The sequence below is a fragment of the Arabidopsis thaliana genome, chromosome 3, assembly GCF_000001735.4.
Source record: "Arabidopsis thaliana chromosome 3, partial sequence".
Classification (NCBI taxonomy): domain Eukaryota; kingdom Viridiplantae; phylum Streptophyta; class Magnoliopsida; order Brassicales; family Brassicaceae; genus Arabidopsis; species Arabidopsis thaliana.
Genome location: NC_003074.8, coordinates 14,736,272 through 14,761,779, shown reverse-complemented (window position 1 = coordinate 14,761,779; position 25,508 = coordinate 14,736,272). Strand labels below are relative to the sequence as shown.

The 25,508-nt window shown below is 37.0% G+C and overlaps 2 protein-coding genes, 1 non-coding gene and 4 pseudogenes across 10 annotated transcripts; 4 read left to right on the top strand and 3 right to left on the bottom strand.

Moving 5' to 3' along the window:
- Positions 1-1,150: 1,150 nt before the first annotated feature.
- CHR38 (chromatin remodeling 38) lies at positions 1,151-5,982 on the top strand (the record flags this gene model as incomplete). 4 transcript variants are annotated; one of them, NM_001339087.1, is made up of 6 exons in its annotated part: positions 1,151-1,242; positions 1,649-1,743; positions 1,858-2,090; positions 2,187-3,602; positions 3,713-3,850; positions 3,940-5,982. In NM_001339087.1, the coding sequence occupies 5 exons, from the start codon at positions 1,695-1,697 to the stop codon at positions 5,872-5,874; spliced, it is 3,771 nt and encodes a 1,256-aa protein (NP_001327910.1). In that variant the 3' UTR covers positions 5,875-5,982. The 4 variants fall into 4 exon arrangements, with proteins under 4 accessions (NP_001327910.1, NP_001327912.1, NP_189853.1 ...); NM_001339086.1 differs by having other exon boundaries at positions 1,151-1,351; NM_114134.2 differs by lacking the exon at positions 1,151-1,242 and having other exon boundaries at positions 1,695-1,743.
- A 96-nt stretch (positions 5,983-6,078) lies between these two features.
- Positions 6,079-10,500, bottom strand: AT3G42660 (transducin family protein / WD-40 repeat family protein; the record flags this gene model as incomplete). Its single annotated transcript, NM_114133.2, has 12 exons — positions 6,079-6,471; positions 6,568-6,698; positions 6,796-6,922; positions 7,191-7,307; positions 7,389-7,491; positions 7,586-7,641; positions 7,734-7,868; positions 8,079-8,183; positions 8,495-8,608; positions 8,703-8,879; positions 9,014-10,140; positions 10,224-10,500. 12 exons carry the CDS (start codon positions 10,498-10,500, stop codon positions 6,079-6,081), a joined length of 2,862 nt encoding a protein of 953 aa, NP_189852.2.
- Positions 10,501-11,485: 985 nt separating this feature from the next.
- On the top strand, positions 11,486-12,380 carry SADHU3-2 (annotated as a pseudogene; the record flags this gene model as incomplete). The annotated part of the gene is made up of 1 exon: positions 11,486-12,380.
- Positions 12,381-14,570: 2,190 nt separating this feature from the next.
- On the bottom strand, positions 14,571-15,332 carry AT3G42656 (annotated as a pseudogene; the record flags this gene model as incomplete). The annotated part of the gene is made up of 1 exon: positions 14,571-15,332.
- A 547-nt stretch (positions 15,333-15,879) lies between these two features.
- AT3G42653 lies at positions 15,880-18,633 on the top strand (annotated as a pseudogene; the record flags this gene model as incomplete). Its single annotated transcript has 1 exon — positions 15,880-18,633.
- A 342-nt stretch (positions 18,634-18,975) lies between these two features.
- On the bottom strand, positions 18,976-19,359 carry MIR5645c. The gene has a single exon (NR_141252.1). It is a non-coding gene; the product is annotated as a microRNA ath-MIR5645c precursor (primary transcript).
- A 954-nt stretch (positions 19,360-20,313) lies between these two features.
- AT3G42650 lies at positions 20,314-22,424 on the top strand (annotated as a pseudogene; the record flags this gene model as incomplete). The annotated part of the gene is made up of 1 exon: positions 20,314-22,424.
- Between the last annotated feature and the right edge of the window lie 3,084 nt (positions 22,425-25,508).

Below are 25,508 nucleotides of genomic sequence, written 5' to 3'. Positions count from 1 at the left end.
AGGTTAGTTTCTATATATTCTCTAAATTTTATAATTTTCTTTTCGATTCTAGTGAGAGCTGTTGCTAAAGCTAAAAAGAGAAAAAGATATTTAAGTAAAGTTTTCTATTAAACATTATATATTTTACTATCCATATCAAATCATGGAACATTCATAGCCACCCAAAACATTTTGAGTGCCACCAGCAAAAAAGGCCTAATCATATCAAAAAAAAAACATTTTTGTAAGTGTAAGAGTTGAACCTACTACCTATTGTTCTATCACCCAACGATTAACCAGTATAGTTATAAGAGATATTTGGAAAATAGATGACGGTTAATTAATAACTATATCTTATACCGTAAACACATGCTTCCCTAGCTTGTGACTAAGGCAGATTCTGGTAACAACTCATATTTTATGCATAAGATAAAGCTCACATAGACCTTGTTCAAAAGCATTACATATCCAACGATTTACAATAACTCTATCATTTACATTTCCAAATGTTATATATTTTAGTGTTTGTTTGATTTAATGGAAAAAAAAACAGTTTTGCATTAACTTTGTAAGGGATACAACAATTAAAAAAAGAGTCAGAAATAAAATAGAAAAATAATATAAACAAAAATAGAGAAATCTACTAAAGAAAACTAGATATTTGATCTTCCAACATATTAAACAGAAAAATAAAAAACTAAAGAGAAAAAAAATTAGAAATGGAGTAAAGAAAATACAGCAATTCACCGTTACCCTTAACTACTTTTTAAAATATTAAATGATATTTTCTTTTAGAATCTTGAAATAAAAATAAAAGTTTCTTTTTTGATATCAAAACCATATTAAAAACTCATCTTTTACTAATTTTAGTATAATAATTAAAAAACAAACTAAGTAAATGTTTTTGTTTTGTGCAAACTAAATGTTAAGTTCATGAATTTGTGTAAGATATTTTCCCTATAAACCTATCTCAATGTGGACCCAATAGGCCACCATGCACACAACTTGGCTTTTACTCTTTGTGTCAGTAAAATCTAAAGATAGTAAAGACAGACCAAATCGCAGCCGTTTATTTCCCATATAAAGAAGTACGTACATGGAAATGACAATAATACCCTCACTCCTTAAACCCTCCTCTTCTCTCACTTTATTTTTCAGTCTCTCTTTATTTCTCTCTATCACTTTTTATCGATTCTGCGCAAATTCATGCAAAAAGGGAAAATAAAAAGTTCTACACTGTCCCCAAGATTCTGCGTGAGTGTGGTATTGAATTCTTCGCCGTCCCTTTTCTATTTATCATATTTTGTTCCTTCTCTTATTTTCCTCTTAGTGTCAATCATGGACTAGAATCAACTCTCTTTTTCCCTCAAAGGTGATATATTGATTTTGTGTTCTGATCATAAAGTTGTGGTTTTTTCAATCTGGGTTTTGTTTGTTGTTGATGACGATCATGTTTCGTTTTTCATTTTGATACGACACTGTTACTCTGTTTTACACCTTTTTAGTACAATAATGTTGCTTTCGCACATTAACCAATATGATCAAGTTTTAAAGTTCATATATCATATATGTTCTGGGTTGTCTCTAGTTGCAGATAAAGTTTGAATCTTTTTTTTATTTGTCAAGTGGTGAATGAATCCTAATGAAGCTATACATGTATTGGTTACAGGAGATCATATGTGGATCCACAAGTGATCTTGAAGGGAAAGAAAAAAATGAAGAGAAAGCATTACTTTGAGTTTAACCATCCATTTAATCCATGTCGTAAGTGTTTTACAAGATCTGATGTTTTATTTTCTTACCTAAAATGTCATGCATTGAGATTTGAATGACTGCTGTTTCTTTACCTAAAATGCTCTGTTTTGTCTGTTGTGGTAGCTTTCGAGGTGTTCTGCTGGGGGACATGGAAGGCCGTGGAGTACTTAAGGATCGAGAATGGAACGATGACAATGCGTCTCTTAGAAAATGGACAAGTTTTGGATGATATAAAACCATTTCAGAGGCTTCGAATTAGATCAAGAAAGGCGACTTTGATCGACTGTACTTCTTTTTTAAGACCCGGTATCGATGTTTGCGTTCTTTATCAGAGAGATGAAGAGACTCCAGAACCAGTACATTCACTTTCTTCAATATGAAAGTCTTTAAATCTATGCGCATTTTTGCTGTTTTGAAACGTTTTGTGTGTGTGTGTGTGTGTGGTGGTGTAGGTTTGGGTGGATGCAAGGGTTTTATCTATAGAGAGGAAGCCTCATGAATCTGAATGCTTGTGTACGTTCCATGTCAGTGTTTATATAGACCAAGGCTGCATTGGTTTGGAGAAGCATAGAATGAATAAAGTTCCGGTACTCGTGGGACTCAACGAAATCGCCATCCTTCAAAAGTTTTGCAAGGAACAAAGCTTGGACCGTTACTATAGATGGAGATACTCTGAGGACTGTTCTTCGTTGGTGAAAACAAGACTAAACTTAGGGAAGTTCTTGCCTGATCTTACATGGTTGCTTGTTACATCAGTTTTGAAAAACATTGTGTTTCAGATTAGAACCGTTCACGAGAAGATGGTTTATCAGATTGTGACGGATGAAGATTGCGAAGGCTCTAGTAGCTCTTTGAGTGCAATGAACATTACGGTTGAAGACGGTGTTGTCATGTCTAAGGTTGTTTTGTTCAATCCAGCTGAGGATACTTGTCAAGATAGTGATGTAAAGGAGGAGATTGAAGAGGAGGTAATGGAGCTGCGTCGGTCCAAGAGAAGAAGCGGGCGGCCTGAGAGATACGGAGACTCTGAGATTCAGCCGGATTCGAAGGATGGATGGGTAAGGATGATGCCATATAGGTACAACATATGGAATGTTTCAAGTGATGATGATGATGAAGAAGAAGATTGCGAGGATGATAAAGATACTGATGATGATTTATACTTACCGTTATCGCATTTACTTAGAAAGAAAGGAAGCAAAAAGGGATTTAGTAAGGATAAGCAGAGAGAGATAGTTTTGGTAGACAAAACTGAGAGGAAGAAGAGAAAGAAAACAGAGGGATTTAGTCGAAGTTGTGAGCTTTCGGTTATTCCTTTCACTCCTGTCTTTGAACCTATACCGTTGGAACAGTTTGGTCTCAATGCAAATAGTTTGTGTGGTGGTGTCTCTGGAAATTTGATGGATGAGATCGATAAGTATCGTAGTAAAGCAGCGAAATACGGGAAGAAGAAGAAGAAGAAGATTGAAATGGAAGAGATGGAATCTGATCTAGGTTGGAATGGACCTATTGGGAATGTGGTTCATAAAAGAAATGGACCGCATTCTCGAATAAGGTCCGTTTCTAGGGAAACCGGAGTTTCTGAGGAACCGCAGATTTATAAGAAGAGAACGTTGAGCGCAGGTGCGTATAACAAGTTGATAGACTCGTACATGAGTAGAATTGATTCTACAATTGCAGCCAAGGACAAAGCAACCAATGTTGTTGAGCAGTGGCAAGGGTTAAAGAACCCCGCAAGCTTTTCGATCGAAGCCGAAGAAAGGTTGAGTGAGGAGGAGGAGGATGATGGCGAGACTTCAGAGAATGAGATTCTATGGAGGGAAATGGAACTATGCTTGGCTTCTTCTTACATTCTTGATGACCATGAGGTTATATATATATATACCTTTTGGAAATCTTTTTATATTTTCCTGAAAACATTCTTGATGACCATGAGCTTACATTTTTATATGTTTAATAGTTTGATTTGAAGTTTCAGGTGAGAGTGGATAACGAGGCGTTCCATAAAGCAACCTGTGATTGTGAACATGACTATGAATTGAATGAAGAAATCGGAATGTGTTGCAGATTGTGTGGTCATGTAGGAACTGAGATAAAACATGTTTCTGCACCTTTTGTAAGTGGAAACTCTATACCAGACAACATTTTGTCACCTACTTTCGATGAGTTACTTGTAATATATTTTGGTGGTATGGTTTTCGATAGGCGCGGCACAAGAAATGGACGACGGAGACTAAGCAAATCAACGAAGATGACATTAATACTACTATAGTTAACCAAGATGGAGTTGAGAGCCATACTTTCACTATACCAGTTGCTTCCTCAGATATGCCATCGGCTGAAGAAAGTGACAATGTCTGGTCTTTAATACCTCAGCTTAAGAGAAAACTGCATTTGCACCAGAAAAAAGCTTTTGAGTTTCTCTGGAAGAACCTAGCCGGGTCAGTGGTTCCCGCGATGATGGATCCGAGTTCAGATAAGATAGGTGGGTGTGTAGTTTCTCATACTCCCGGAGCAGGAAAAACATTTCTAATCATAGCTTTTCTCGCGAGCTACTTGAAGATATTTCCGGGTAAAAGACCTTTGGTTCTTGCTCCAAAAACAACTTTGTACACTTGGTACAAGGAGTTCATCAAATGGGAGATTCCGGTCCCTGTTCACTTGCTCCATGGTCGTAGAACCTACTGTATGTCCAAAGAGAAGACCATTCAGTTCGAGGGAATTCCAAAACCAAGCCAAGATGTTATGCATGTTCTTGACTGTTTAGACAAAATCCAGAAATGGCATGCACAGCCGAGTGTTCTTGTAATGGGTTACACATCGTTTCTAACTTTGATGAGGGAAGATTCAAAGTTTGCTCATAGAAAGTACATGGCTAAAGTACTGAGAGAGTCTCCTGGATTACTGGTTCTAGACGAGGGACATAACCCGAGGAGTACCAAGTCGAGATTACGAAAGGCCTTGATGAAAGTTGATACTGACTTGAGGATTCTGCTTTCTGGTACATTGTTTCAGAACAACTTCTGTGAGTACTTCAACACTTTGTGCTTGGCTAGACCCAAGTTTGTTCATGAGGTTCTAGTGGAGTTGGACAAGAAGTTCCAGACCAACCAAGCCGAGCAAAAGGCGCCTCACTTGCTTGAAAATAGAGCTCGGAAGTTCTTCCTTGACATTATAGCCAAGAAGATTGACACAAAAGTGGGCGATGAGCGCTTGCAGGGTCTCAACATGTTGAGGAATATGACGAGTGGTTTCATCGATAACTATGAAGGGAGTGGAAGCGGAAGTGGTGATGTTCTCCCAGGTTTGCAGATTTACACATTGTTGATGAATTCCACTGATGTACAGCACAAGAGTCTTACCAAACTTCAGAACATAATGTCAACTTACCATGGATATCCACTCGAGCTCGAGTTACTCATAACGTTAGCTGCTATCCATCCTTGGTTGGTCAAAACCACAACCTGTTGCGCCAAATTCTTCAACCCTCAGGAGCTTTTAGAGATTGAGAAGCTCAAGCACGATGCAAAGAAAGGATCAAAAGTCATGTTTGTGCTTAATCTTGTGTTCCGGGTGGTCAAGAGGGAGAAAATCCTCATATTTTGTCACAACATTGCGCCGATCCGCCTGTTTCTTGAGCTGTTCGAGAATGTATTCAGGTGGAAGAGAGGCCGAGAGCTCCTGACCTTGACAGGGGATCTCGAGCTGTTTGAAAGAGGCAGAGTAATAGACAAATTTGAAGAGCCAGGAGGCCAGTCCCGTGTTCTGCTGGCTTCGATTACAGCCTGTGCAGAAGGCATCAGTCTAACCGCTGCTTCACGGGTGATCATGCTTGATTCAGAGTGGAATCCTTCTAAGACAAAGCAAGCAATCGCACGTGCATTCAGACCGGGACAGCAGAAAGTGGTGTACGTTTACCAGCTCTTGTCGAGAGGAACACTTGAAGAAGACAAATACAGGAGGACGACCTGGAAAGAATGGGTCTCCAGTATGATTTTCAGTGAAGAATTTGTGGAGGACCCATCTCAATGGCAAGCTGAGAAGATTGAGGACGATGTTCTTAGAGAAATCGTGGAGGAAGACAAAGTCAAATCCTTCCATATGATCATGAAGAACGAGAAAGCTTCAACAGGTGGCTGATTGCTGAATTTTTCCAGTTCAAGTTTCTGTTTCACCATGCCTTTGATGATGATTCTTTAACAGCTTGTTGTATTGTAATATAAACTAATCCTGTATCATAAGTTTGTGTAATCATTCAGCTATAGCATCATAATATTTAATAAAGTGAAACAGATGTATTCATCATAATCTTGTTAAATAAAACAAAACCTCCAAATAAGATCATTAAACAGTTGATTTGAGGAACGGGTTTGAAGAACGTCGAGCTTCTCCTTGATTCACTTCCTTTTCCTGTCCCTTGTCTTCCTTGTTAACATTGTTCACCGGATTCTTCAAATTCAATTTCTTTATCTCTTTTATCTTCGCATCGTCACTTTTGTCTTTCTTTGTTTGTTCTTTTCCCAGCTTTAGACCTTCTGAAACTTTCGATTTCTTTAGAAGTGTAGGAGCAGATAGCTTAGTTGCAGAAGATTTCATAACTGCTTCTGTGTTTTCACTAGTCTGAATCGAAGCTGGAGGATTCTGGACCTTGGATTCAACTCTTGTAACTACTTCTCCGTTTGGATTCAGCGCAGGATTTGTTACCGCCGCCTCGCTAGCTTCTTCAAGCAACCTTTCCTGTTAGTGAAGAACCAAAAAATTAGCATTACGTCTGTATCTAATTTTTCTTCTCTTTTGTGCAAAATATAAGAAATGAAAGTACTTGTAGAGTACCTCGAGTATGCTGCTGAATTTCTCTGCCAAAAAAGGAAGCTTGAGTTTGGTAACCAGTGTTATTGCAGCTCTCATTGATTTTTCTAGAGTTAAAAGCTCCATAAGTTCACTGGCCCTTGCAAAACTATCACCTGAAAGATGTAAAGAATCTTGTTGTAAAAATCTGGACAGTAATGGTCTTAGAATATGAGTTCACACACAACACAAGCAGATATATATTTAACTTACTACTACAACACGAGCTGATGAGCCTTAGTATGCATTTATCTTGAGAAACTTCCAGGTCAAAAGCTTCATCTTCAAGTGCTGTTGTGTCTACCCCGACCAAAGCCATATCGTCCACTTTTCGTTGAGTCTGAGATTAGGAGGAAATAATATATTGGAAATGGTCTCATATATCGATATTGATACTAGTTTCAGCAGATTTTGTTACTTATAGCAAGAACACGAAATCTCCTGGTATATATTCATCTCTGTTGCTTACCCAAAACAAACTTAAGACTATTTCACATATATTTTGGTAGTTAAGAACTTTGGAGACACAATATACTGCTTAACAAAACTTGACCAGAAAAGGAGAAATAACAGCAAATTAAAATGGTGTAATAAGGAGAGAGAAAAACCTCGTATAAACGCAGCTGCTTTAGTATTAACTCATTTTCTAGAGATGCTGCTCCTAAATCTGAGGATGCAAGCGGGAGAGAAAGGTCTAGTATGGTAAGGATTGGTTTTGGTGTCACCTGAAATGGCAGGAAGAATAGTGGTGAGCCAATATTTTCCAGATAAGTAAACACCTTAATATCAAGAGTGATAATATATACCTGTGGGAACATCTCCGCGTATTTGCAAGCTATACAGTACAAACTGCTTGTATTCAAGCCAACCACCCAGTAGTTTTCTTCTTGTTTCTTCTCTTTACTGGTACTGAAAATTACAATGAATTCAGTGAGTAAAAACACCTTGAAGAAACATGCGTAAAGAAAGTTCTCGGAAAGTGTCAATAGCTACGGCAAGATACCTGAAAACTGGGATCCATGAGCCACCATATTGACTTGTAAAAACCCTCAACACACCCTGCAGGAAACCTTTCTGTTGTAATGCGTGTTGTATGCAAAGAGCACCAGTGTAATAGCAAAATGAGTGATCGTAAATGCAAGAAAGCACACCTCAGAATCATATGAGCTCAAAGAACCTTCTTCACTGAATCCTATCCATGTTAAACGTGAGCCAGGGGTTAAGGCAACACGGCCTTTCAACTCCTGAGTCATTTTGGATATGTTAAAGACTCTAAATTCCATCACCTGCATATTTTTGAAACAAGAATGAGCCGAGAATTCCATCAATGTTATGAATCACTTTTCCTTGTTGGAGCAATAAGATAGAGTTAAAGAAGCTTCATATTGTTATCAACAAAGATTGACAATGTCCTTTCACACTATTTACTATGAAGGGGATGCCAAGTGACTCCAAGGTTGATCTAAGCAGAGAACCCGATGAGAAATGATACATACCTGTTCATTTGAAGGAAGACAGTCTGAAACATGAGTTACCACAGCTAGATGATCCTTGCATCCTACTGCAGTGACTACGGGCCCATCAAGAGAAAGAATATGTTTCTGAAAGAAATGACCATAACTTATCAGATCAAATAAACCAAGTATTTCAATACTACGGTACATATTACACACTAGTATTTGAAGTTAGTCAAAATCTGTATTATGTCAAAATACACTGACTATATCTAAATATGCATTCTTTTCATCTGAGAATAATCCAAAAAGAGACAAACAGAGGCACAATACACAACAGCAAGTTAAGCAGAAAACCATTACAAAACTAAATGGTAAACTATGATCAGTTGCCTTTGTAGCCTATCAGCTTGCTCGAATTATGACAAATAATAAAGAATAAAGTTCAAAGAAGAAACCTGTAAACCGCCCTCGCTAAATACACGAAGCAAATTGAGGCTTGTAACTGCAGCAACCCAACCAGAACCGTTAGCAACAACTTTCACCTCTTCACCTTCAAATCTCATTGTCCACTGGATGTATCAATCAAAAAGTAACCAAGTCATTCATTTTCCTATCCTGGACCGTAATTTCTGATGAATGTTGTGTAAGTAATGATCCTCTTACCTCACTATTACTGGCCCAGCTTCTAAATGGTCGATACATCAGAACACTCATGTTCTTTTCTCCCTTACAGGGATTTGCAAAGACACACCCAGTTTCATTTATTGATGCCATAGTGAAGCCGTAAATGTCTATCATCGATGAAACTCGTGGACCTCTTCCAGTATCATGAAAATCTGTCTGCATTTAGAATGCAAGCAAAAGAAAAGAAAAAACAAAATCACACAAAAGAACAAGTGTGGCCCTTTCTTTCTGAAAAACCAATAAAAGGAAAACATCAAGTTAGAAGCATAACAAATGTAAGCCTCAAGTACCTCAATACGTGAGTTCCCCTCATGTTCAATAGTAGTTATACATCCCAGCATATTGTAACACAAGAATGTCCGTTTTCCTGGTTCCGGTGGTGTTGCACCAGGTTGAAAGGAACTTTGCATTTTGTACTTGGTTGAGGCTGAAATGCCTTTAAAAGCCCCACTTCTTGCACCCTGCTTCTCTCTATGTCCTCTATGTGACTTTTTCCTGTACTCAGATGCCGAAGGTAAGCTACTCCCATCATTAAGTTCCTCATATGCATCATCAACATCTTCATCAATCAAAGTTTTCTTCCTCAATCTTTTCCTACTAGTATGATGAGATTCTCCATCATCACTATCTCCCATAGCATCATCTAAACTTTCAGATGCACGATAAATTTCTTCCTCAACTTCATCATCAAAATCAAGAATCTCATTCCTCTTCTTTGGTACTATATCTGGAACACCAACTGTAGGAGATAGCATAGATGATGGAACCAAAGATTCCCAAACTCCATATCTTCCCTTGGCATCGATAACCGACAATGCATTACCATTCGGTTTCCACGACATACAACATATCCTCTCCTCAAATTTATGCCTATCTATGTCTTGTTTCTTATCAACATCCCAAAGAAGCACTTGTTTATCAAGACCAGATGTAGCTATATACTTGCCATTAGGAGCCCACGTTAAATAACATATAGCCTCGAGATGATCACCTCTCAAGGCAAAAAGCTTCTCCCCAGTGAATCTATCATACATCACAACATCGTTTCTCAAACCAGGCACAGCGAGAGTTCTTCCATCAGGGCTCCATCTAGGAATATTCACAATGGAAGTGTTGAAACCGGTATCTGGCGCAACACCCTTAAGGGTAAACGAAACGACTCCGTTTTGAAGTTCCCAGCATAACACAGTACCAGTTGTGTCAATCGAAGCTAAAAGCTCACCATTAGGATGGAAATCTAAGCCGGTCACTGGTCCTTTGTGCCCTTTCAAAACTCTAACAATCGAACCATCAAATGTATTGATAAGTTTGATTCCTTCATCATCTCCTGCAGCTGCTAATAGACTCCCTGAGCCGTTAAACGCAAGCACGCGAATCGGAAGTGTAAATCTAGTAATGTTCGTCTGAAATTCCCCACCTAAGGCAAAATCAAAAACTTATCAACACGAATTGAAATGTAATTGAGATTGAGAATGAGAAGAAGTGATTTGAATAATATACTTGGGAACTTGTAGAGCTTGACGCAATGATCGATAGATCCAGAGGCGAGGAGAGTAGAGTCGTTGCTAAGAGCCAAGGAGGTGACGCCGTCTTGGTGATGACGGAGAATCGTCGGGGGTAATGTGGAGGTTGAGAGTCCATCGTGGACGGAGATTGAGGGATCCGAAGAAGATGAAGTGACGAAATGTTCGGCTTTGTGGTCCCAGAGGATAGAGCAGAAGGCGGCGCTTCCGCCGACTTTATGGGCTTCCCGGAGCTTTAGAGATCGTGATTTCATCGGAGATGTTGATTGTTTTGGGTGGTTCTAGGGTTTTAGTTCTATCTGATTGATTTGGGCATTTTTAGTATTAACCTCGATTTTGGCGCCAGTTTCAGAGTGGGACACGCGGGATATTATTTACCATTTTCACTATTTTTTGTCTTTAAAAAATGTGGTTAAAAGTTGGAAATTTACAAAACCTAAACTTCTCTCGCGCTTTTCTTTAAAGAAAACTTTCGAGTGTAGGTGGGTTTTCTTTCCAGCATGGACAGAACTAGGCATGCATGGAGTTTTGATGCGACCCGATTCTATTGATCCAAACCAAACCGATTTTTCTTTTTACAAATTGGTTTGGTTTAATATTTGGTTCAATTCGGAGAGATAAAGATTTATGTTCGAAAATCTGATCTGACTCGGTCCGACATGATTAACTAATTGGGTATCCAATATCTAAATTAACATTTTTGAAGTATATTTTAAGAAAAGCTAATCGGGTCAGAATTAATATACTTAATGACCCGGAAAGCTTTAATTATAACTTGGAAATGAGGACCTTGGATCATTCTTTATTTGAAATCGTATGCTGAATTCTTTTCACTTGCAACAATGCCTACACAATATGTACCTACATTTAATTCAGATGTCATTTATTATGTTTAGGGATGTTAATCGGGCCTCTGGTCCGCAGGCCTGGCCCGCCTATATAATGGAGAAAAAAAATAGCGGGTCTCGCGGGAATGGTCCGTTTGGATTGCGGATTAATTCATGGATGCCCATTAAAGACCGCGGTTTTGCGGGCGACCCGGAAAAAAGTTAGAGAAAAAAAAAACCTTTGCATCTTTTATGAAGAATCTTCGTTAAGGAAGGAAAAAAACTTTAAAGATAATTTAAGCAAAAGAAAATGACGATCATTCCTTTCAAAGAGAAAAGTGACACAGCAGATTTAAAACTGTAATTGTTGATACAATAGAATATTGTAGCAGGAAAAGATGATTTAAGGGGACAATCGTTCCAATCGTTCTCTCTTCTCTCTCCTCAAGAGAAAAAAAAAACAGATCTACTTTCCGGTTTCTTTTCTTGTTTTAGATCTTCATTGCAGGTTTGGTTTTTATTCAATAAAGTGGGGGTGAGCGAGCTTTCTTCTCCGACAGCTGCGTATGGTTAATCTGGTTCGTGATGCATCTGTGGCTTCTATCTCGACATTTTTGAGAAATCTCCCCGGCTAAATCTTCTGGTTATGGACGTCGGAGGCATGGTGGTGGAGTTTTCTTGCGGCTCATATGTTTGCGGTGGGTGCTGTGGGTTGCGGCGGAAGTCATGAAGGCGGATTGGTGGGTTTAGGCTGTTTGTTGAGACGATTAACGACTTTTCTTGTAGATCTGTTTCGGCTAATCTTGGATCTTGGCCGTGGAGGCTTGGTTTGAGCCACTAAACCTCTCAGCTTCCAAGTTTTAGTTTTCGTCTAACCGGATTTGAGGTTGGCTTTGCTCGTACAAGGTTTTGTTTGCTTGACAGATCTGGAGTCTGGGTGTTAGATTTTTAGGTTCTCTCTTTTTGCTAGGTTAAGGATTAGAGGGATTGGGTTCCGGATTTTCTAGGTTTCGGTTCATACCGGAAGAAGTGTTGTAGGTTCAGGTTTGTCGTCGGGATCGACTTGGCGTTGGGAACTGATTACTTCTGTCATTGAGTTTGTCCTTGCCGTCGTAGCCGCGAAGCAGTGCTTCTTGTAATCGCTGGTACTATTGGACGTGTTTCCTTGTTTTCCGATCAACCTCCGGGTCCGATCTCGGGTCACCGGATTTGTCAGTCGTTACCTTCTTATTTTGTACCCGTTTGGTTGTTGTAAGGCCTTGCCTAAAGCCCATTTTGGGATGATTAAAAAAAAAAAAAAAAAAAAAAAAATCTTCGTTCAGTCCTGCTTCAGTTCTTTTTGAATCTTTGATTTACTGAAATAAATTTGTAATGAATCATAAGTAATTTTTTTTTGTGTTGCTTCAATTCTTTGGAGGTTCCTTGATTTACTGAAATAAACAATGATTTTTTTGTAGTGAATTCATGTTTGTTCAATCGAAATCGGAAAGGCTAAGATTGAATCTGTGATCACTCCTAAGCCAGCTGTTGAGGTTGTGAAATTGAGAAGTAATAGGCAGAGAGATGAGAATTTGGGGTTCGTTATAGTCAGCATTGTAAAATATTGACATTGTAAAATAAATTCAGTGTTTTTTTGGTCCTTTGCTTCAGATTGATGCAGAGTTTGTAGAAGTCATGGCTTTCATATAAAAAAGGATATATCTTCATTCCTTCTTAATGAATTACCCACATCGATTTAGTCTTGACATCATATATTTATATTGTTGGTGTCTCACAGGGAAAGTCACCAAGCAGTCTGGCAAAGAAAAACGGATATATTTTTTTGTTTGTGAGTTGGAAGCAATCACTTTTGAAATCAAGAAACAAGACTGAGATATGTGCTGCTACGGTAAATATGTTTCTTATCACTGTTTTGTAATGTTTTAGACTTTCAGTTTAAGTACTTTAGACTTAGCTTAAATGTCTTTGTTTAGTTCAAGTACTTTTAGTTTAAGTACTTGGATGTTTCAGTTTAAGTACTTTTGAAAAAATTGGTTTGATACTTAAAGTTAAATGTCTTGTTTTGTTTCAGTTCAAGTATTACGTTTCAGTTTCAGTTGAGTTTATGATTTAGTTTCAGTTCAAGTGTTACGTTTTAGTTTCAGTTGAGTTTATGTTTTAGTTTCAGTTCAGATTGTGTTTATGTTTTAGATTTCAGTTTCACTATTTGAGTTTTTGTTTCAATAAAACAAATGGGACAGATCATTTAGTTAATCAACAATCTGATGACTATTTTTCAGTATCTTTTCTAACAAGTAACAAAAGAGACAACGACGACCCAGCAAGATAGTTTTGTTTGTCTCTTTAGTTAATATCCACTTGAGGAACTACAAAGAAACAAGATACAGCTTCGTCAATCAACCACACACAATTTCTGCTTCTAAAGACCGCAGGCCGGTCCGCTATCCGCTGGGCTTTGAGGGGAGGCTAGGACTGAGTTCTGTAGTCCGCGGTCGTTGGCGGACTGGTCCGTTGCGGATCAGAAGAGAAGCGGGCAATTTGCGGTCAGTCCGTTCGGTCGCGGGCAGGTCCGTCTGCCATATGTTAGTAATCACAACTACGAGAATATATAGGTAGTTATAACAAATTGATTTCACAATTCTAACGATTACCTATGCAAAGGCTAAATATTATTATCCATTAATCATTTGTTTCCTAATCATAATTACATAATCATTTTAAATCATCCTCTTGGAAATGATCTCATTACTATTATCTTTTTCCTTATTTGTTCATGCATTAACCTAACATATTGTCTTTGTTTTCTTATTGGAAGATTTCAAATCTTAACAAATGGTTGATATACAAGATTTTATAAACAAAAATCAGTTATCTTCTTGGAATTTAATTATCTCTTATTTATTACATTTTTTCCTTTTTTGGACTACCATTAATCTAGCATATTATCTTCCTTTCTTTACTAGAAGATTGCAAATTTATACAAATGCTTGTTATACAAGTTTTTTTTGAGATTTTGTCAACCCTAAACCAACCACCCTATTCTTTCTTTTTTTTGTCGTCAAAAACAAAACCAACCATCATATTCAGACTCTATAAATAGGCGCTCATTTGCTTCTCCCCAAAATACACTCTTTCATTTTGATTCAACATTATAGCAAAAGATCTAAACCGCTGATGAATATCAAAAAGGTATGCATAGTTTAACTATCTTTCCTTTCATATGTGCTTTATGGTTTGCCAAACCCTCAGTATTATCAGTGGCGGTCCGGCATTTAGGAGTATCTTACGCAAAACTTAAAAACATGTCCTTTTTATGTAGTACCAAAAATCATAACCAAAAGTAATCCTTACATGATGTTTACAAATTCAGTTGCAAAACCCGCCAAAAAGAGTTAAACATTACATTTTGATTTGCAAAATTTGGCTCTACTTGTAGTTTTGTTTGCGAAATCATTCATCAAACTCACGTAGTCGTGCTTTTCAAACCCACTTATTTGTTAGGTAAACAAGAAATATATTCTTTGAACAATGCCAAAGAAAGACACAACTTTTGGAGAAGAATATGCTATATCACATAACACAAGATTGAGACTGTGACAACCACATGGCGTGAAGAAGGCTCTTGGATTAACTTCTAACAACCTCTTTTGAACTCCTTGTTTCCTTTAATATTAGCACCATTATCATATCCTTGCCCTCTCACATCATCAATGCCTAACTCTAGTTCAACCAATGCGTCTTGTAGAGACGAGAATAATCATTCTCCAGATTATCTTTCACAATCAAAAATGTCAAAAATAATTCTTCAATCTTGGTTGACATTTCAATCTTGGTTGACATTGTACAGACATCCACACATCGGATAACTAAAGTCATTTGCTCTTTGTGACTAATATACGAAGTATAATCTAAAATAATAGAAAAATATTTTGACTCATGAATCTTCTTGATGATCATAACTTTGATCTCCATAGCAAGCATTCCAATTAACTCATTCTGAATCTTGTTACTAAGGTAATGCGAATAGATTTCCTTTTTCTCAATTCTTCTTACATGCTCACCAAGTTAATCAAGTACATCAAATTCTGCAATCATTTCAAATTTCCATTATTTGCATCACCAAGCTTATCATTATCCCCACGAAATGCCAAATTTCTCTGAGCTAGTATTTTCATCACTGCAAATATCCTCAATAATACCTCTCTCCACTGGTCTCTCTCTTCTTAGTGCTTCTTGAGCATGCTTATCAATGGTCTCATTTTTTTTGTAACCTTACCTCAAGCTCTATTCAATGAGTCAAACACAAACTACAAGAAAACAGTCGATTTGCGAGGGAAATTTGCGATGGCAAATATCCCTCGCAAATTGCTACAGACTTGCGAGAGGTTTGCGAGGGAAGAGGACAACTCCCTCACAAATTTGCGAGAATTTTACACCGAAATTGCGTGGAAAGCCGGATTTCACGGAAAAGCATCGCAAATTTGCGAGGGGGTTGCGGGAATCATTAGAACCTCGCAAATTGCGACGCGTAGTTATTCTGTAGCAATATTTGCGACGTGCAAGTCTTGGCGAGTTAGGTGAGCATGTTTTAAATAATCTTATCGATTTGGTTGGTAGGTGGACTTCCCTCGCAAAGTCCTAGCAATAAAGCTAAGTTCCTAGCAAATCCCTCGCAATTCGCCTTGACATTCCCTCCCTAGTTGTTTTTTGACATCTATAAATAACCAACGTAACATGTAAAAAATCATAACTCAAATCACAACATTTATTTACAAACAAAAAAAATCTTTTCTAAAAATAAAACTTCTTACGAAAATAATAATGTCTTGGGGTGGAGAGCATGAGATTTACACATTACGAAGTTGGATGTACAACCATAAAGATCAAGCGACCGGTGAGGTGACGAGAGAGTATTATGAGGGAATGCGCGGTTTCATGTATCAAGCGACAAACGAACCATTTGCTCGTGAGAACGGTACAATATTCTGTCCATGTCGTAAGTGTTATTGAGAAATATTTGGAATTTAATGTAGTGAAGAACCATCTTTATAATAGAGGATTTATGCCAAACTACTATGTATGGTTACGTCATGGAGAGGGTTGTAGAGATAGCGCAGGAACTAGTAATACGAATTATGGTGTCGCAACCTAGTAATTTTAATAATGATGCGAATTATGGTCAACAAGTACCTAATCAATTTGGTTATAAGCATAACCAGGAAAATAGATTTCATGATATGGTTACAGATGCATTTCATGAAACTATTGCTGCATTTCCTGAAAATATTAGTGAAGAACCCAACGTAGATGCACAACACTTTTACGATATATTAGTTGCTGCAAATCAACCAATGTACGAGAGATGTAGAGAAGGGCATTATAAGTTATCTTTGGCATCTAGGATGATGACTATTAAAGCTGATAATAACTTAAGTGAAAATTGCATGAATTCATGGGCATAATTAATTAAGGAATATTTGTCATCGGATAATATATCGGCTGAGAGTTATTATGAAATACAAAAGTTTGTTTCGAGTCTTGGATTACCATCAGAAACGATTGATGTATGCATTGACTATTGCATAATTTTCTGGGGAGATGATGAAAATCTGCATGAATGTTAATTTTGCGAGAAGCCGAGATATCAGACTACTGGCGGAAGGACGCGAGTGCCATATAAACGGATGTGATACTTGCCAACAATTGATAGATTGAAACACTTATATCAATCGGAAAGAATTGATGCGAAAATCAGATGGCATGCTCAACATACCACTGCAGACGGAGAAATAACGCACCCATCAGATACAAAGGCATGGTAACACTTTCAAACGGTATATTCTGACTTTGCTAATGAGTGCAGGAATGTGTATCTTGGATTATGAACAGATGGATTTAGTCCCTTTGGTTTGTTTGGGCGACAATATTTTGGCCTATTATCTTGACGCCATACAATCTTCCTCCAGATATGTGTATGCAAAGCGAATTTCTGTTCTTAAGTATTCTAGTGCCTGGGCCAAAACATCTGAAACGAGTGCTTGATGTCTTCTTGCAACCGCTGATTCATGAACTCAAAAAGTTGCGGTATGAAAATGTTCACACGTTTGATTACTCGAGCAAACAAAATTTCAATATGCGGGTAGTGCTAATGTGGACGATTAGTGACTTCCCAGCATATGGAATGTTATCAGGATAGACAACGCATGGAAGATTATCTTGTCCCTACTGTATGGGTCGTACCGATACGTTTCAGCTAAAGAAAGGATGAAAATTATGTTGGTTTGATTGTCATCATTGGTTTCTTCCCCTGCAACATCCGTATCAGAGGAACAAGAAATTGTTTAGGAAGAATAAAATAGTTTGTATTCCTTCGCCATCTTATGTTTCTGGAAATGATTTGTTTGAGCAGATCGATTATTATGGTGCTAAGGAAACATGTAAACGTGGGGGTAACTGGTACAGTACAGCGAATATGCCTGATGAATATGGAATCACTCACAATTGGCATAAACAAAATATCTTTTGGCAACTCCCATACTGGAAGGATCTCCTCTTTCGGCATAACCTTGACGTGATGCACATCAAGAAAAACGTTTTTGATAATTTCATGAATACAGTTTTGAATGTGCAGGGGCAAAACAAAATATAGTTTGAAATCAAGGTTGGACTTAGCGGAAATATGCAGCAGACCTGAGTTGCATTTTACACGAGATGGAAAATTACCGGTTTCAAAATTCCGCTTGTCTCCTGAAGCAAAAAAGGCGTTGTTCGAGTGGTTTGTTGCTGAAGTGAAGTTCCCAGATAGATATGTGTCAAACTTTTCAAGATGCGTAAAGCAAGGGCAAAAGTCTTATGGTATGAAAAGTCATAATTGTCATGTATTCATGCAACGATTACTGCCATTTGTGTTAGTAGAGTTGATACGAGCAAATATTCATGAAGCAATTGTAGGTAAGATATATATATTTATATACATACTATATATATTCTTTTACTCAATTATTACTTGACGACTATTAACTTACATTAAATAAATACATGATAGGCATCGGAGTATTTTTCAGGGACCTATGTACAAGAACATTGACAATAGATACCATCGAACAATTAGACAAGAATATCCCAATGTTGCTTTGTAACATGGAGAAATTATTTCCCCTGCCTTTTTTGACGTGATGAAACATTTGCCAATTCATTTTCCAAATGAAGCTGCTCTTGATGGGCCAGTACAATTCCGATGGATGTATCCTTTTGAGCGATTCATGAAATCTCTTAAAGAAAGGCAAAAAACCTTGCTAGAGTTGAGGGATCGATAGTCGCAGGAAGTTTAACCGAGGAAACGTTTCACTTCACGTCGTATTACTTTAGTCCAAGCGTTAGAACCAAAATGACTCATCCTCGACGATATGAAGATCGAGGTGTTGCACCTACATATAACGTTCCTGCTGTTCCAGATACCTTTTCCCAAATAGGTAGACTTGCAGGGAAATTGAAAGAAATTTGGTGGGACGACCATGCGCTTTCTCGAGCAGCTCACAATTACATACTTCGAAATATTGATTACATTCAATAATTTGAGAGCTATAAAGCCATTCAGTTTTATTCAAAAGTTTTTTATATATAATAATTACTGTGATACTAATGAAGGAAGCTAAGCATCTATGTTTTAATTTGTAGGTTATTTGATTCACAACTCCGTGAAGTATGTCCTGAATTAGAAGAAAAAGAATATGAAACTTACAAAGATCGTGATTTTGCTGGATGGTTAAAATACGGGAAAAATGTCAAAAAAATCACTAAATTTCAAATTTGGGACGATTTAATCTTGAACATCACGAAAGACACATAAATCGTAAAGTTTTTGTTGACTTTCGAAATAAATGACAAAGTTATTGTTGACTTGCCATTTCAGTCATGTCGTTAAATAGGTTATCAAAAATATTTTACGGCGTTAATGTCTCGTTTATTTTCTCTATTAAAACAAAACGATGTCATCTACTTCAACTTCCTTCTTCCGTTTTTTCTTTTTTTTTTTCGATTTGATTTGGGCTGAGGAACATTGTTTGTCTCCTCACCAGATGGGATTCAAATCGATTCGGCCTCTATAGGATTTGAGATAATGAAATCGATTTGGGGATTTAGGGTTTAAAATTTGTTTCAACAGATAAAACGACGTCGTTTGTCTCTGTAATAAACGACATTGTTTTGTTCTAACAGAGCAGATAAACGGAACATTAACGTCGTAAAAAATTCTATTAACCTATTTAACAACATGACTCAAATGGGATTAAAAATTTAAAAGTTATAATTTTCTAATTTGAAAGTTTATAATTATAATTTTGCATTTTTAGGTAATTATTTTCATAATTTTTCTATTTTTTTTTCAAACCAGTTCCTTTGCAAATCCTTAGCAACTTGCGAGGGATTTACAACTACGTCACGCAATTTCCACGCAAATGAAGCTGAAAACCCTAATTGAGTGCGCGTGTAACCTTAAACATTGCAAGGGATTTGCGAGTGATTCGTCGCAAGTCCCTCGCAATGTTGAAGCGATTTCATTGGTTGGTTTGTCGGTTCCTCGCAAGTCCCTAACACATTTGCGAGGGAGTTGTGAGGCGTTTTAAATTTATATATACACCGCGAACCCGGTTGGAGCAAAGCTCAAACTCAGCCGCATAAACAAACAAACCCTAATAAAAAAAATTCTCCCTCAATTTCATCTTCGTCTCCGGCGCCGTTCTTCTTTTCGTCACCGTTCTACCTTGCCGCCACTTTTTTCTGCGTCTGGCTTCTTCCCGATCCCCGTCGTGTCTTCTTCCCAGTCGTGTCTAATCTTCTTCCCCGCCGTGTCTTCTTCCCAGCCGTGTCTATTCTTCTTCTCCGGCGTGTTCCCGATCCCCGCCGTGTCTTCTAACCGAACAAGGTAATGTCTCTAACCTTTCAGTTCTTCATTCGGTTTAATTGATCTACGTAGGGTTTCAATCAAACGTGTTTCTTGGTTTAGGGTTTCAATCAAACGTTTAGGGTTTCAATCAAACATGTTTCTCTATCGTTTAAAAAAGTAGATCTATTTAGGGTTTCAATCAAACTTATTTCTCTATCGTTTAAAATGTAGATCTGTTTAGGGTTTCTTGATATGAATAGGTTTTCGTTGTTGATCTATTAGGGTTTCGGTTTAATTAATCTTCATTCGGTTTAATTGATCGAATGTGACTAACACAATGATTTCTTCATTGCAAGATGTCGTTCTCTGGAAACGACTATTCAAGGTTCCGGGCTCAGCAGCGTGGAAACACGCTTGTCAATGAAGGGACCTCTTCTACGGTTCAGGGTAATGGTCAAACCGCGAGACCTTAGACGCCTATCAATGTCAACCCTCAAGCAGGCGGTGCCTCTCCGCATGATGCAAATCAGTCCCCCAACGGTTCTGTCAATCATGCTAATCCTCTAGCTTCTCAGCTCAACAACATGACTCAAGATGAGTTACTTGAAAGTCTCAGTCGAGCTGGGTTACCGAGATTAGACCCTAACCGTCCTCCGAAAACTCTCTCGTAAGCAACTTGTGTTTTTTTTCCTTACAATATGTAGTCCTAGTCTCAGTTCACTGTTGTCTGCCTGATGGAGCCTTGTGTTTGTAGGTTTGACGATGACACTTCAGTTGCATATACTGTCCGGAGCATCTTTGAAAGAGATTTCAAGGAGCCTCATGCTAACTGGTCAATGCCACCCCAATCAATGGTTGATCGTTGGTTTGAAACCTTTGCTGTAAGTCCACTAAATTATGTTTTGTTATGTAAAGCTTTTTAGTTGCTGTTAGTCCAACTAATTTTTGATGTCACTTGTGTCTGTTTTGTAGCAAATGTATAATTGGGATAAAGCAATAAACAAGAGAGTTAGGACTGAGTTTGAAGCAAAGCTGAAGGAGAGGATGTCTGATCAAGTTTCTCGGTGGAAGGGAAAGTGGAGAGAAAAGGGAGATGCGGCGATGCCTCGCTGGTTTGATCTTGAAGTGTGGGCCGGTCTTGTTAGTTTTTTGTGAGACCCTAAGTCAGATTTGAAGAGTATCAACAGTAGGAATGCAAGATTACATGATCCGGATGGCCTCGGGATTCATAAACACCGGTCTGGCCAATCCTCTTACAAAGCCCGTGCCCAAAAACGTGTAAGTTATTTTACACGCTTACTTAGTCAACTTTGTTACATTAAAAAAACTAACCTGATTTGTTTCTGTTGTAGTGTGAGATGACCGGAGAAACTACTCCAGATTTTCTTGTACTCTTAGATGAGACACATAGAAAACCTGATGGTAGTTTCATTGATGGAAAATCAGAGGAGATCTACAATGAACTGTCATCTAGAATTCAAGAGGAAGCATCTCAGCTGTGTTCCGACAACACGACGGAGAGCACAGCTTCAGCGGGTTTATCTGTTCAGGCCAAGAACAAGATTTATGTTGCGGTAAATTACTCTCTCTCTCTCCTCTTCTATATAGTTTCCGATTGTGACTTGGGATTGTGTTAAGTGTTTTGTCTTGATTTGGAATGTGTGTGTTGTGGTTCCATTAAGTAATAGTTACTAGGCATTGTGGCATTGTGACTTGGCTTTGTGTTGTGAGTTTTTGTCTGACTTTGTTTTTCTATGTTGTCAACGCATTAAGTAGTAGTGACTTGGCTTTGTGTTGTTAGTTTTTGTCTGAAAATGTTTTTGTATGTTGTCAACGCATTTACTATTAGTGACTTGGCATTGTGGCATTGTAACTTGGCATTGTGTTCAGTGTTTTGTCATGACTTGGTTTTTGTGTGTTGTGGTTGCATTTGTCTTGGCATTGTGACTTAGGTTATCATGGTTGCATTATGTAATAGTTTCCCGGCATTGTCTTGATTTGTTTTTGTGTGTTTTGGTTGCATTATGTAATAGTGACTTGACATTTGTTTTTGGTTTTGAATTTCTCTTAGGTGGCTCCAAAGAAGAAAGGGAGGATATATGGGGCATGTTCATTGCAGCTAGAAGCCTCATCAGCTCACATTGGTCCTTCTGTTCCTCGAGAAGATCCGGTTGAACACTTTCAAAAGCTGCCTACCGCTGAAGCTCTTATTGCAAACCAAGCGGAGAAGCTCAGTAACTTTGATGTGTACTTCGACTACCTTGCCGATAAAGATCCAGACTTCGCTGGCCTCTTTCGAGCGGGATCCTCTAGGACTGAACCTCTCAGCTCCAACCTGAGACCTGAGGTGCCAAATGCCACAACTGGTACATCTGCTGAGATCGCACATGTGGCTGTCGAAGCTGAAACTGTTGCAGCTGAAGCAGTTGGGGCAAACACTGGATACTCTCCATCTCACATTTTCTAAGGCACTTGCTACACTCTGTTTTTATTTCACTCATCACAAACCCTAGACAATTTAAAGTTTGTATAATTATTTTGTTAGCTTCAGAATTTTATTTGAATGCCAAACTACTTTCACGGTTTATATTATGAGTTTAAGCTTTCAAATAAGTTTCCAATTCAGTTTCCAATATAAAGTTAAGATTAGATTAAATTAAGAAAACAATTAAGAAGATCATTAATTAAGCTAAACACAACAGTAACTACGTTTACAAAATAACTAAGAGCATCGAACAAACCTAGCAAATCCATCACAATAGTTGTTAGGGACTTGCTACTACAAACGCAAGAATTCGCAACTCTCTCGCAAGTTTGCTACAGATAAATTACTTGCAAATCCCTCGCAAAGGTTGCGAGGAATTAGTGACACAACTAATTTGCAATGAATTTGCTACGTTTATTTTCTCTCGCAAATTACGAGTGAATAGCGAGACATTTGTTCCGTTGCAAAATTTGCGAGGGAATTACTACCGTTTCTCATTTGCGACGAGCGTTTTGCGGTGAATTGACATTTGTCGCAATTCCCTCGGTAATATCGATTTGCGAGGGATTAGCTACGGGATCTTCCCTCGCAAAAGACCTGTTTTTTTGTAGTAACATGATCTTAAGAAATTTGATGTTCTTTTAGTCTTCTAGAAAAATTTCTCCAATCATTGTACTATGTGCTTGCCAAGTTACCACCACTTCTTTCATGTCTAAACAACTTGCAACAAAAACAAAAAGCTTTATCTAAAGCTTTTGAGTATACCAACCATCGTCTATTATGTTTCTCTATTAAAGGTGAGTTATAGAATTTTTACACTATGCTCCTTTATAGAACCGATTCCTCCCAGAAACGTTTTTTTTTTTTTTCTCATGTTCCTTCTTCTTCCTCCTCCTCATCTGTAATTTCTCGAGCATATTACAAATCTGAGATCTAAAGTTCATATTTTGTCTTTCCCTCTCAAGTTAGATCTATACGTGAACGATTTCATATTCTTCGGATCACTTGTAATCTCAGTACATAGATTTACAGTATCGAATGGTGGTGCTTCAGTCAAATTCGCGGATTCTAAATGTGAAATCGAGAGGGTATAGAGGAGAATTGAAATTCAAACATTGAACCTTGGAGGAGGATTTGCAGACAAAAGGAGAAGAAGCCATCGTTTCTTCTTCAAGGTTTGTGTGAAGCTCATCAACTACAAGTTGAAACCCGGGGTAATAGGTTCAGCCAACCAAGAGAATAACCACTAGACTAGAATAATATATTCGTATGATAAAGTTAAACAATTTAATATATAAATTCAAATAGTAGAATTCAAGTTTAACTCCGTCAAATGATTCTGTTATGTCTGTTAACGGCTGTTAACTCATATGTCCGATTCAACCAATAATTAAAAGATTGTATTTTATTTGGCAATAATTTATTAAATGAGGTATTTTTATTCCAATTCAAAAATATTGGGTATTAAACTTCCAAATAAAAATTAATTTTAGTTTTTTTTGGGGATTTTTTCCCTTTTGTTTTATCCATTTTCATTTCTAATCTCTTTAAATTTTTAATGACCATTTTACCCCTATTTGAAAATTATTTTAGGTTAACAAAATGAAATATTAATAATTTTTCGTCTAAAATATTCCAAAATAAAATTCCCGCCAAACTTTTACCGCAAAATTTTCCCGCAAAACTTTTTCGAAAAAAAAGTTTCCCGCCAAAATTTTTTTTTAAAAAAGATTTTTCCCGCAAATTTTTTTTTGTTGGCGGGAAATAGATTTACAAGGGATTTTAAAAGTGTTTTAAAAGATTGACAAGGGTTTAAAAGATTTACAAGGGATTTTAAAAGGGTTTTAAAAGATTTACAAGGGATTTAAAAAGGGTTTTAAAAGATTTACAAAAGATTTTAAAATATTTACAAGGGATCTTAAAAGGATTTTAAAAGATTTGCAAGAGATTTTAAAAGGTTTTTAACAGATTTATAAGGGATTTTAAAAGGGTTTTAAAAGATTTACAAGAGATTTTAAAGGGTTTAAAATTGTTTTAAAAGGATTTTAAAATATTTACAAGGGATTTTAAAAATGTTTTAAAAGATTTACAAGAGATTTTAAAAGGGTTTTAAAATATTTACAAGGGATTTTAAAGGGCTTTAAAAGATTTACAAAAGTTTTTTAAAGGGTTTAAAAGTGTTTTGGAAGATTTACAAGAGATTTTAAAAGATTTACAAGATATTTTTAAAGGCTTTAAATGTGTTTTAAAAGATGTACAAGGGTTTTTAAAAGTTTTTTAAAGAATTTACAAGAAAACCCTTTAAAATTCATTGGAAATCTTTTAAAACCCTTTTAAAATCTCTTGTAAATTTTTTAAAACCCTTTTAAAATCTCTTGTAAATCTTTTAAAACCCTTTTAAAATCCCTTGTAAATCTATTTCCAGCCAAAAAAAATTTACAAGGATTTTTAAAAGCATTTTTTTGGCTGAGAAAAAATTTGTTACGAAAAAAAATTTGCCGGGAATTTTTATTTTGGTGGGAAAAAAGTTTGGTGGAAATATTTTTTTGGCGGGAAAAATAAATTTTGGCGCCAAAAAATCGGCGGGAAAAATAAATTTTGGCGCCAAAAAATTGGCGGGAAAATTCTAGTTTCCAATTACATGTTCCTATTAGATGAGGGTAATTTGGTTATTTTGTTAAAGGGAAGAGGTATTTTAAAAAATGGACAACATAAAAGGGTATTGTTACAAAAGGGTAGTAAATAAAAGGTAGTTTTGCAAATCTCCCTAAATACAATATAATTATATAAATTATGAATACCAAATATACTTGACAAAATACGAGAAATAAATATAAGAAAGAAAATGCAGATAGTTGACTGAATTTAAGTAATTAATTTCTGTATTTTTACAAAATTATTTATCCAAAAAAAATAGAAAAAAAGAAAAGGAAGAAGAAGAAAAGTAGGAGATCCATCGGTTTTATAAGTAATAGGGGTGTTTTTACAGTTTATAATGGATCTCAATTGTCTTCCTTCATTTGACCCGCATGTGTTCTACTTTCTTCTTTTTATTATTTTATTACT